Here is a 13177-nt window from a genome sequence, read left to right as displayed (position 1 = left end):
ATCTAGGGCTGTTGTCCAACCAAACGGCTCCTATTTTGGCTGGACTCAATTGTTTAACTCTTCATCTAAGTGACTAAGGATTTCAAATTTATTTGAGATACTTGGGCTATTAGTACTATGAATACTATCTGACACTCTATTAGTACTATTAATACTATCAGACACTCTGAAGGGAAGAATTGACTCGGGTTTAGTACAGGCGACGATTTGATTTACCTGTCTTCTTGGCCTATGGGGACAATTGATGGCGATATGCCCTGGTCCACCGCAATAAAGACATAATCAATTGGCACGTCGTCGTTGCTTTTCTTCTTTCGATAACGGGCCGCGTCGACGCATGGTGTCGATCTCCATCGGTGTCGGAATATTGGCTTGAGGTACATCGCGTGCAAACGGTTTAGCCATGACTGAGGTGTATGTGGGTTCCGGCCGAGAGCGTGGTATTTGTAACTGACGTTCCGAACACCGTTCGAAAAGGCTGTTGTCGCATTGGACCGCTCGACTGATTGCCTCCGTAAGAGACTTTGGTTCTTTGGGGAAGGTTAAAAGCAAGTCTTTGACATCGTTGTGCAAGCCGTAGTGAAACTGCTCCATGAGGGCCTAATCATCCTAGGGGATATCTGAGGCGAGTAGACGGAAATCTGCCGCGTAGGCAGAGGCTGGACGATCGCCTTGACGCAATCTTCGGATCTTGTTGATCGTCATCCTAATGTTGTCGGTATCTCCAAAGCAGGCTTTAAACTCACCAATAAAATCTTCAAAGTTATTAAGCAAGGGCAATTGTTTTTCTAGAAGTGGAGCGAACCATGCCAAGGTTGTGCCGCTAAGTAGTGCGCCTATTAGGCCGACTCGAGATGCATCAGTGGGATATCGGGAAGGATGCATCTGGATGACTAAGCGTACCTGATTAACGAATCCCCGGAATTGCGATCGCGTTCCATCAAATTTCATAGGAAGTCCAATCTTGGGCTCTTTATGAAATCCTTGGGAACTTGATCCTTGTTGTTGCAACGCTGCTTCGAGTTGTTGTACCCGTAATGCTAACTCCCCATGTTGTTGTTGCGTTTGTTGTTTTTCTAGAGCAATTTGTTGCAGATCCCCTATCAACCGTTGGTTTTCTTGTTCCAGGGCAACAAACTTTTCTTTTAGGCACTGTAGCTCGGAGAAAACGAATTGGTATTCTTGGGCGCTAACAGTAGCCATAGTATAGGGAAAAGGGTAGGAGGATGAGGGAGAGTGACAAGTAGGCTGGAGGAGAGAAATTGGTTCAAACTGTCAGGAATAGTACTAAAGCAGAGATGGAATTAGTACTAAAGAAGAGTAGTACTATTAGTACTAAGAGGACGGGACCGCGTAAGATTCCCGAGAGAGGAAGTGAGAAGAGGAGAGAGAGAGATAGCGAGAATGAGAGAGAGAGAAAGATGATGACAGCAGCTAATATATTATGTGAAAAGATAAGTACAAGCGGCTAAGAGGCTTAAGACTAGCGTTGAACCAATTTGGTTCAACACAATGCCTTGGGCCTCCTTTTATAGTGTTTTTAGGAATAATCCTGAAGCTTCTAGAATGTTCTAGAGAGATCTGGAATATACATCAATTTTCTATGATAAAATATAAATGAAAATAATATTCTACAAATTACAATTCATAGTCTAATGGTAAGAGCTCGACCCATGTAGCATAAGGTCATGGGTTCGAGGCTTGCCATATCATGACAGAAGGAAGCATTTTTGGGCTCCCCCACTTACACCAACATTTGTAGCTGACTATACTTACCCCTGCTCCGATATCAATGATCGCATCACACGTCGTGCCGTTGACGCTGACAGGGAGAGTGAAACTAGTATCGTCACCCTCGAAGTGAGCTTCACATATATCTATCGGTGTTCCTTCGGGTTTTTTGGGGACTGTGGTCGTATGAGGAATATGGGCGTGTATCTTTTCTCCATAACCTACTGATAGGCCTCCATTGAGGCGGCGAAGGACGACGTGCCTTGGTTGGATGTCGAGTTTGAGCACCTCTTCAAGTGTGAACTCTATTTCTTTGGCGAGTATAGGTTGTAGTTGGGGGTTGTCGGTCACGAAGGTGCCGGTGTAGCTCTGTACTTTGCGTAATGTGAGTCATAATTTTAAATTTAATATTTCTTGGAGCAGGGCTGTGTCGACCTCTTTGATTGGGGTAGATTGGGAGATGGGGGTGCGGGTTGGTGTTACGACGAGGGGGGGTGTATCCGTGTGTTGGGGTGGAGGATTTACCCATTCTTCGAGCTGGTCAAAGTTTAGGCTCAGGAGACTAAGCGATCTTTCGAACTGTTCGTGTCATATGAGTTTGATGTACTCTTCGAACTTTTGTTTTTCAGCCACTGGGTTTGGGTATGTTGCTAGGTGTGCTGGCAACTCTTGGTTAGGGTTGACAGGTATTGTTTCTACGTCTCCCTCTGGTTCTTAATCTTGCTTTGAGGCTTGCATGGATGCATTTTTTTTGGATTTTCGTCTCTTACACGTACTAGTCGTGGGGAGGTCTTGGTCGTGATACTTTAAGTTATGAGCTACTCTCTGAGCTCATGTGATGACGTTGGCGCCCACCACTGATGGTACGATAGATTACAGATTTGCGCCAATCCGTTTCTTTTTTTCTAGGCAATCAGGTACTAAGTGGTCTTTACCACACCCTGGTCATGACGCTTCTCTTTGGAACCACTCGATAAGGTGGTGTGACTATTGGGTGAGACTTTGTACCAGTGGCTGTGGGGGTGTTTCGAGTGGGGGGTGTCGTGGTCGTTGTGTTATCCGGTTGTAGTACTTATGTTTGGTTGGGCACTCCTAATCATGTGTGGGGTTTGGCAATTGAAACACTTCAATTCTGACCTTCTTAGACCATTATTGTTGCGATATCCCATCGACGGGCCCCTTTGTTCTCCTCTCAAGACGTACAATGGTATTTGGTCGCCTTCGAAGTCCATGAAGTGGGAAAGCACCTCTTCTTCAAACCCGTACTCCCGGTATGAGTCTTCATTTTCGGGGGCGCCCCCCCCAACCTGAGTTTGGATATCGGTGGCGTATTCTAGTTCGGCGAGGCGAGCGCCGATACGTGGTACTAGGGGTTGTTGGAGAAGTATTGCTGGTAGTGTGGGCAGCTAAGCGGTGGAGGTGAGCGCGGGTGCTCGACCATTGGTGTTTGGCTATACCTTCCATTTGGGGCTTGGCAACAGTTCTCTTGAGAATGCATCACAAAGGTTTTGCACCACTTACAGTATTGCGGCCATCGTTGGTGGAGGAGAGGGCACTCATGCCCCGTGTGGTAGCCATGGCACACTGTACACCTTACATTTTCTCTTTGGGTGTATGCTTGGGGTCTTTCTATACGGGGTAGTCTCGATGGCGTGGGCGGGGTGGGATTTGGGGGCTTCTTACGGTTGTTCGTAGGCACTTGAGTGGGTATCCGTAACCCGCTCATTGAATCTTCAAAAGTCATCACTACCGTGCAAGCTTCAGCGAATGACAAACACATCCTGGCAATTAGGAAATTTTGGAGTGTCGGGTCAAACAACCCATTGATGAAGTGGCTCATCAATTTGTCATCCGAAATCTTGTTGCTCAGGGTACAACGATGGTGAAGGCTTTTCGTGCAACATATGTAGTCCCTAACCGTCTCATTCGCTTCTTACTTGAGGGCGAAAAGTTGGTCGATCGGGTTCCATTTATTCCCTCGACGAGCGAAGTTTATTAGGAAATCTTCAATGACATACTCGAAGTCCGTGACGATGTCCTCATTCAAAGTCCTCAACCAAATTCTGGCTTTGTCATCGAGTGTAAGTCCGAATGCGGCTACTTTGGTGGTCTCTGTGAGGGGCTCATAAGCTCGACATATCTGCTTGAACCTTTCTACGTGATCATAGGCGTCACCGAAATCGAGAAAGCAAGGTACTAGTTTAGAAATGGAAGCACAATTCCTGCTGTCGTTTGTGGGGTTTCTCGCATTGTCTGTGGTCGCTCGCTCTTTTTCCATCAATGCCACGAGGGTTTGTATGGATTGTAATGCTAGTGCGAGTTCGGTGTTCAGGGGTGCTGAGGTAGTTTGGTCAGGTGTAGGGGTCGTGTCCATACGTGGCGATGTCGGGTGTCGTTGCGTGTGTGCTTCGTTTGGGTTGTTGCTCGTTGTGCTCAAATGCAGTGCGGGGCTGAGCTCACGGCCTCGATGGTGTGTATGTAACAATGCTTCCTTTCCGTTCTGCCAAAGCGGCTTCAATATCTCGGGTGATGTTTTCCAGTTGTCCCCCTTTCGCGAGTTGCATCGTCCATATATTGATTTCTTGTTCTATCACACGTAAATCTTGCGCGGCATCCCGTATGTGTCACTCTACGCTGAGCGGGTCTGCCATTGGGCTCTCCTGTAGTGGGGTGTGTTGAGAGGTGCTTTAGTTGCCGGGCTCGATGGGAGGTTCATGTTTGGTAGCGTTGCCGGGGTTAACCACCCTCCATGGTATCGAGCTGGGTTAGATGGCTCATCACCGTGTGTTTGGTTGGTTTGTGTGGACTCCTCCTGGCGTGTGGGTCGTGTTTTGAACATCTCCGTCCATGAGGATCCGGCCATGTTCTCTTGTCAAGCTTTACGGGTTCGTCAAAAGATGATCTTTCGTCGAACTTTGTGGGTTTCGCAAACTTTGACCTTTCGTCAAAAGATGTGGGTTCATCGAAGGATGTGGGTTCGTCGAAAGATGAGGATTTGGCAAACTTTGATCTTTCGTCAAAGGATGTTCTCTTGTCGAACTTGATCTTTCGATGAACTTTGAGCAGGAAATTTGAATTTTTTGGCGCCAAGGGTTGTTTCGTGGCCCGTAGATGATCGTAATCAGCGAGAATCGCAGTGATCACTTTTGCCTTGCAACGGCTAAATCTCAACAATGCTTAGCATTAACCGGACGAATAGCTTGCTAATGTCCGAGTGATTAAGGAGGGGGAAATTAAAACTAAAAAAAAAACAGAAAATTAACTTAATGAAAATGTGTAGTAAAAATTTTAATTAACATGGTTTCGTTTTGATTTCTTCCCTCATTAAGTGGGTTGCCTACGAGTGTTTGATCACTCGAAGTCGGCTTCAAGCGTCGGTCGTATCCCCGTCAACGACACCAAATAGATGTGTAGGATCTATGTATCGATGGAGTTAACTCCTCAATGTCGTTTGCAAAGTCCGGATCAGCGTATATCCTTTTGATGGCGAATCGGGCGGAGATGGTTGTCGGACACCTCCGAGCCTCACACTCACTTAACGATTAATAGATGATTAAGCATGATATATCTCTCTCTCTCTCAAGCTCGCTCTCATAGACAATAAGGTAATGAATATAAACAATAAAAGTGATGAATATGTTTATTAACCCTCTTTTCTAAGAGGTCTAGCACCAACAAGGAAGAGATATTAGTGTTCTCTAACTAAACAACTCACTAATCTCTCTTAAGCTTAAAGGTTACAAGAAGGAGGAGAGGAAGCTCTAGCTCTTAATCAATAGGGAGATCTTTACAAATGGAAGAACCCTTACAAAGCCACCACCATGTGGTTTATATAGCATTTACATTTAGGGTATCAATCTTTCACACTTGGATGTCCTTTAGCCCTCTTTCCTCTTGTCATTCCTGACAGGAATACACGCTCCCGATGAACAACGCTCGGCCACAACCGAGCCTAGAATCATACACAAAAAACGGGTAATGTACGCACGACACAGTGAAGAGAAGAGTACACAGGATGTTTACGTGGAAAACCCAAACTAGGGAAAAACCACGGTAGCCCACAGACTGCAAACTATCACTATATCACAATGTACAATAGTAAGGCACCGAGGCAACAACCTCGAGCTTGCTATCTTCGCCACAGGCAGCGGTTACAACAGAGGCAAGACCTCTTCCTCTCTCTCTCTCTCTCTCTCTCTCTCTCTCTCTCTCTCTCTGTACACAGTTACGCACTCAAATCTTGCACCAACAAGAATGACGACTACCCTTTTTTTTCACTAAGTTTGCCCTAAGTCATATTTATACTAATATGACTTTTCGGCTATTTACAAATATAGCCCCAATGGACTCTCAGAAACATATTTACGAATATGTCCCTTCATCCGGTGAGCACTCCTCACCGGGCCTGCATCATCCGGCTCATGCCGGGCACTCGTCATCCAGTTCTCACCGGGCCTTCCTTGCCGGGTACTCGTCATCCGGTTCTCACCGGGTCTTCCGTTGCCGGGTACTCCACATCCGGTTTCGGCCTCGGCCAAGTTTGCTCATCAACATTGTTCTTCTCACTTCCCATCCAGAGGGACCTGTTTCCTAATAATTCCTTCTTCGTAGGTCCTTTAGCCATACTACATCCTTGTTGATGTGCTCTTCTCCACGACTAGTCGTCATGCAATCCAAACACTTAACAGCTACACATCATATGCTTCATTGGGATCTAGCTTGTTACGATTTGACATGATTTGATTGATGAGCTCATACCTAGGAACAACAACTTGGATAGAAATAAAGAAACCATGAGCATCGTCCTCTTTCTAAGAGCCGTACTTTTTACTTGATTTCTACAAGGTTGAATGTTGCTCATCCCTATGGTATTCCGAAATATCTTTGTCATTTGTATTAACTCTTCACATAGTGAGCTACATCTTTGTACATATCGAAGGACCAATACCTCTCTTTGATTTCAATGAATGTAACCCAAATGTCCTTTTGTGGTAGAACACAGGTGCATAGTACATACACTCAACATCACAAATCTTGGTTTGACATTAATTAGGTAAGACTAACTACCACAATGTGAGGCAACACATAAACTTCCCACCATTTTGGTGGGGTTTTTTTATCTTAGGGAGTTATTGCTATATGTGGGCCATCATATAAGGTAGTATTTTGACCAACTTGTATTGGGAAATATGGTACAACTAGAGTATGAGAAATGGGTTCTTGCTTGTATTGGGATATATGTGGCTTAAGGAAATTTTGATTTGAATTTTTTCACAACCTAAACTTCATTGGCACCATGTTGTTAGAGGAGTTGCCTGTATGTTAACTGGTCATACGACAACTTAGAGATTTCTTAACTTACCATAAGATCCTCATTATTGTTGGAATCTTGGAACATTTAAACATACACACTACTTTTGCGCAGATATAAATCATAAATATGGAGATAAATCATGCCACAAAGAAGGCAACATGACCATTTGAACATATAATATTGTGGGAGAGGCGTTATGAGATGGGATTGAGCCTAAAGGACATATCACACACCATGGCAAAGATGACCATTAGGTGGATGATACCATCATGCTACACGTATATATTTGTCTATAAACCACTCACTAGCTATAACTATCTATTATTGAGGGCACTTAAATAACACCTAGTGCAATGTGCACTAAGAGACAATTATGCAAAGCATATAAGAGCCACCACATCCACTAGGCATTAACAATGTTACGAAAGGGAAATTCCAATCTTTTTTAAGTAGAGTGTCTATCACATACCATAAAGTCACAATATAAAAGAGAAAGCTCTCCTTGATATCTTCAAAAGCTTATTAGCTTTATACTAATGACATTCTAGGATCAATTTCTTTTGAAGTGTAAAAGATAGTTGAGTTCTGGACTCATTATTGTCGAGAAAAAGGATTTCATTAATGTTTTTTAGATAATTGATAGACTTTATCTTTAGAGATGCGAAATTTAGAGGCAAACCATAGAAGGAACGGATGCATATAACGATAAACGAGAATCCATTGAGACCAATTATTAGAGAACAGAAAAAATTAATAGCAAATTGTTGTTTATAGATAGTTCACACATAGTAAGTGCTAACAACGTGAAACCGCCCACATTGCAAGCAAACACACAAATACACAAAACGCAAGGTGTTGAAGACAATCCAATAAGATAGGTAGGGCTTGTGGTCGATGTAGAATACATATATGTTATGCTATGATGATGCATGGTAAAAAAGGCCATATCATGCATGCATGTACATAGTGTGAACATGGAGTTTTTTTAAACAATACCCTTTTACATGTAGTGTATGTATATACATATGTATGTATGTGTATAGAATTAGAATATACATATATATGTATGTATGTACATACCTAATTAGCTACATACATGTAAAAACAAAAAAGAAATATGTCCCCATGGAATGGCTATCCATCCACACGCACATATAAAAGAAGACCACGAAAACAGAGAGAGCTACATATGTATATGTATGTATGTATTTACAGTGACACACACACACACACACACATCATACATACATGATTAGGGTTCAGTTCAGTTCAGTTCATTCATCGTATGTATGTGAATTGTTTAAAGCAGCAGCAGCAAGCAAGTAAGTAAGTAAGAAAGATCGAGGCGATGAAGGAGAGCACTCCCGACTGTGATGATGATGATGATCCTGCTGCCGTTGCTGACGCAGGGAACCTTGACTCTATTGACCACCAGAAGAACAAGCTTCAGATCAAGTGTATCTCTGCCTCCCTTCCAAGTAACACGACCTACTACTATGCCTCTCTTCTTAAATTTTAAGCGGAGTTTAATACATAATTAATTTATTAATTAAGTAATGTTTGTTGATGAATACCAATGTGATTAACTGTCTCTGATAGTGATTGTGATTGTGATTGTGATTGTGATGCGATGTGATGGAATGGGAAAAGAAAAAGAAAAGTGGATAAAGTGTTTTTGGTCCTACGAGTGTTTTGATTAACCTTAGATAGCATGCTTAGACATTAATTGTTTTACCATTCACGGATTTTATTGATTTGTTCATTAAATGTAATAAAGCTCCTAATCATCGTCTAACTTTGAAGAAATGATCCATTTACTAACAGTCAAAATAAAATTTTGATTATGATTGACAATGAAAAAAAATAGTGCATCACCCAAATTATAACTGTTGATTAAAATTTATTATGGTTAACAAATAGAGGGTTAGAGAGATCAACTCTCCTTTCTTCTAGGTGAGATCAAATCATTTGTCATTGAGATCATAGGCAGGACGTGTTTTATGGAGTCCAAATGCTTAAGATTATAAAACAAAAAAATCATGCCAACTTCCTAGAATAATCTCCTTGGAAGCAAGTATAAAACTTCAAAAGACTAAATAAAGCAATGGTTTGGAAGACGTACGCGTTACACTTGTTGATGATGCCTCAATGGATTCCGCAACTGATGAGCCTTGCAAATCCAATGTATCATCACTTGGAGAGATGTGGAGCCTCATGCTTTGAACATTATATTACATTTGTTTCAAAAAAAAAAACAAAATTGTCTTCTTCTCTGAATGGATAGAGCAAACTTGTCCGTAATCAGTAAAACCCATCACTTTGTCTGCCATTGATACAATTTCTTCCATGTGGCTCATCGCGCATTCTCTTTGATGTGAGATTAGGTGATCAAGGACCACTGAGGAGAATCTTCAACTAATTCATGTTTTGCATCACACAAATTTAGGATTCTTGACTATCACTCTGTTGCAATGCTCTACTTTCCATCACTCAAGCTTACTTTCCCAACATTGTCAACCCTAACCTAGTGTGTACTGTTACTTGCAATCACTATAATCTCATTGGTCATGCTTGAGTAACAAGGATGATAGTAAAATTTCCTCTCTCTCTCTCTCTCTCTCTCTCTCTCTCTCTCTCTCTCTCTCCTCTTCCTATGTAAATGACATACTCAAATGTCCACCAAGAAGGGGTCATGTACAAGATAATATGCTGATTTGGTCCAATACGTCAAATTTTGCCCTCATGGATGATAAAACATCAATTCTATTCCCTCTTGTAGTCATCACATAAAGTGATGACCAATAAGTAAGAAGCCATTTTTGTAACAAAGCCAAAGTAGATGTATCATGGTTGTACATCAATGGATAACATAACCATAGGTAGCTTATTTGCACTAGCATTAAAGTCTATAGAAAGAAGATTTAATATTGCAAGCTATCTAAAGCATTCAGTGGGCCAATGTTTTCTTAAATATAAATCTATAGTAATTTAGCTATTACAACTTTTTTGTGCTTACTTCCATATAACTTTTGCTTTCTTATTATCTACACAGGGCCTTTATCCATGTCAGATTTGGCACCTAAGCCTACACATGGGTCCCGGCTGAGGGCAGCATACCAGGTAACTGGGACATATGCATATATTCTGTTTAATGAGAAATATTATATACATTGTCGTGTTACGAAACACAAGTTCCCATTGAGCGTTATTATTATTGCATGCAGGGTGTCCCAGGTGCCTACAGTGAGATGGCAGCAGGAAGAGCATATTCGAATTGTGAAGCTGTACCGTGTGAACAATTTGAAGCGGCTTTTAAGGTGATAGCAGAAACACATTATGGAGAAGTTATATAGGAAATGGATTCCATCGCATCTGTTTTGAATTATAAAGGAAGGGTTTAAGGGTTATTGCCTTTATAACTGTAAGAGAAAAGAATTGGAATTCTTGGGTGCAAAGGTATTCGTTTGAAGTGAAAAGAGTGTCGGAAGCTCACCTCAGAACTTCTTTTGTTCGTTTTTTAATGCTCATTTTTTTACTTTTGCTGCTTGCAAGAGAAAATGAGTTTGAGGGGTGGAGATTTGAGTACTCAAATTTGTGCTATTATTCACATAAATGGTTTTATTTTGCCATGAAGAGTGATATTGAATTTGATTTTTGTCAATAATTTTGGGTACTCTCTATTTGTATGCTCTTCCACTGATGATAATTACTTATTATGCAGGCTGTTGAGCTTTGGGTTGTAGATAGGGCAGTCCTCCCCATAGAAAACTCTCTTGGAGGAAGCATACATAGGAACTATGATTTATTGCTTAGACATAGGCTTCATATTGTCGGGGAAGTTCAGCTCTCTGTGCATCACTGTCTTCTAGGGTTGCCTGGTGTGAAGAAAGAGGAGCTCCATCGGGTTTTGAGTCATGCGCAGGTGTGTGTATCTGTATTCTCTTTACTAGTTTTACGTGGGACAATAGCTCTGAAAGATTTGAGTCTTACCTAACTTCTTGTAATTCCACATTGCTGTGTGATGTCTACTTTGTGCTAGGCGCTTGATCAATGTGAGAATACACTAACAAAACTCAATGTTATTAGAGAAGCTGTCGATGATACTGCTGGTGCGGCACAGGTGCCGTATCTCTTAATCTATGGGTTTCTTTGTGATCATTATTTTTGTGAGATTCGTATTTTTTAGGGTTATAATAATTATTTATAGGTTAACTTTTTTTTATAATAGTCATACAGTGTTTCTTTTGTGATTTTGTCAAGATTATGAAGGAATTCTCTCCGCTGTTTTAGTTTATAGCAGCAAATAATTTGCGTAATACGGGGGCCGTTGCAAGTGCTAGGGCAGCTGAAATATATGGACTGGAGATCCTTGCTGATGGCATTCAGGTTCACCTAACGTCTCCTTAATACACGATACCAATATATGTATATGCTTCTTCTTATCATTTCATTTTTTTTTGTACCATTGCAATTTGCTGTTTTCATTTTATAGGATGATTCAGATAATGTTACACGCTTCCTTATGTTGGCACGGGAACCAATTATTCCACGATCAGATAGGCCTTTCAAGGTAAGCAATGTAATTTTGTAGATAATGTATCTCTCTTTCATGATTGATCTAATCACTATTCTTAAAAAACACATGGAATCACAAAGACGAGCATCACATTTACATTGGAAGAGGGTCCTGGGGTGTTGTTTAAAGCATTGGCAGTCTTTGCTTTACGAGAGATAAATTTGACAAAGGTAATTCTTACACTATGCATTCTTATTCATTACCTTGGTGACTTTCTTTCCTCTTTTGCTATGGAGATTGTTTAGTATTCTACTCTTTCTATCCCATTCTTTATCAAGCATGGTAAGAACCCTTATTTATTATATTCTTTCTACTCCTTTCTATATCAAGATTAGAAAAATGATCTTAAATTTTTGCATTCTTTTCTACAATAATGTATGCTGAGGGTTCTCAACCTTTGCACCATGCAGAGTTAATTTTATTTTGTTGATTAAAAAACCTACCAGATTGAAAGCCGTCCTCTGCGGAAATGTCCTTTGCGTGTGGTGGATGACAGTAATGGCATTACAAAGTCAGTGTAAGTGTTTGGAAGATGATGAGCATGTATTTAACCTTGCATTGTAATACACTCCGGAAAAGGTGCTGTTTCAGAGCTTGTCTGTAAGAAAACAAATTCCAGCATAATTTTATTTTTACTAATTTGCCAGTAAAAATAGGAAATATTTTCCATATAATGTGAAGAGAAACTAGCAAATAGGGAGTTTTATATCCCTGGACAATGTGTATATCCACAGGTACTTTGATTATCTCTTCTTTGTGGACTTCGAAGCTTCAATGGCCGATCAACGAGCTCAAAATGCACTCCGGCATTTACAGGTTGGTTTGTGTTGCATTAATTGCATTCTTTTATTGTGTCTATTACACGGAAGAGTAGACAAATGTAGTGTATGTTTAATTATTGTTAACTTTCCAAATAATAAACAAACCTTACATTATGAATTTATTTCTATGTCAGGAGTTTGCTACTTTCTTAAGGGTATTGGGAAGCTATCCCATGGACATAACTCCCATTAAGGATCGTAAATAAGAATCCAAGATGTCTTTGGACACCTATGATATCACCATCTAGTCATGATGCTGTGGGTGTGGACTTGTAAATTCACACATCCCTATGAATTAATGAATAATAAGCTGTAAATTATGAGAACATTTTTCAGTGAATTTTTTTGGGGGAGCAAAATGTTATCAGTGACAAATGCTTGCCAAAGGTGTCTTTATTCTAATATGTGATTTGAATAGCTCAAATGAATGTAAAAACAGTATAGTTATCCATGAATTTTGGCATAGGCTGCATGAATGTAAAAAAATGTAGTCCTCCATGAATTTGGTCATATACTGTATTTTTCAAAAAATATAAACTCTATTAATTCAAAGACCAATTTCAAACAATTTCTAGGAAGATGGGTTTTCATTTTATAATACGTGAAATCGCCCTAAATTTATTTTCATCCGAGTCACTGCTATTTGTGATAATTTAAGATAATGATTTTAGGGTTTAAGAAAAACTCTATCAGGGAGAAAAGTATGCTCTGCTATTTTTGATAATTTAAGATAAT

At 40.6% G+C, this 13177-nt stretch overlaps 1 protein-coding gene across 1 annotated transcript; it reads left to right on the top strand.

Annotated features, from left to right (window-relative positions):
- Window positions 1-7821: 7821 nt before the first annotated feature.
- Window positions 7822-12822, top strand: LOC147850828 (arogenate dehydratase 1-like). The gene is made up of 12 exons (XM_087335408.1): window positions 7822-7935; window positions 8369-8523; window positions 10098-10165; window positions 10270-10362; window positions 10767-10967; window positions 11085-11165; window positions 11336-11431; window positions 11538-11615; window positions 11702-11791; window positions 12068-12138; window positions 12356-12437; window positions 12577-12822. The coding sequence occupies exons 2-12, from the start codon at window positions 8394-8396 to the stop codon at window positions 12646-12648; spliced, it is 1062 nt and encodes a 353-aa protein (XP_087191534.1). The 5' UTR covers window positions 7822-7935; window positions 8369-8393; the 3' UTR covers window positions 12649-12822.
- Window positions 12823-13177: the final 355 nt, after the last annotated feature.

Source organism: Azolla caroliniana, unplaced genomic scaffold (genome assembly GCF_043228905.1).
Source record: "Azolla caroliniana isolate FFs.n. ecotype wild unplaced genomic scaffold, voAzoCaro1.0.p SCAF_20, whole genome shotgun sequence".
Lineage (NCBI taxonomy): Eukaryota > Viridiplantae > Streptophyta > Polypodiopsida > Salviniales > Salviniaceae > Azolla > Azolla caroliniana.
Note: the sequence above shows the minus strand (reverse complement) of the source record. Positions and strands in the feature narration are given on the sequence as shown.

Coding starts and splice junctions, on each gene's coding strand:
- LOC147850828 (XM_087335408.1), top strand. CDS start 8,394: ATGAAGGAGAGCACTCCCGACTGTGATGATGATGATGATCCTGCTGCC. Junction 10,166..10,269: donor GGCTGAGGGCAGCATACCAG/GTAACTGGGACA, acceptor TATTGCATGCAG/GGTGTCCCAGGTGCCTACAG. Junction 11,792..12,067: donor GAGAGATAAATTTGACAAAG/GTAATTCTTACA, acceptor AAAACCTACCAG/ATTGAAAGCCGTCCTCTGCG.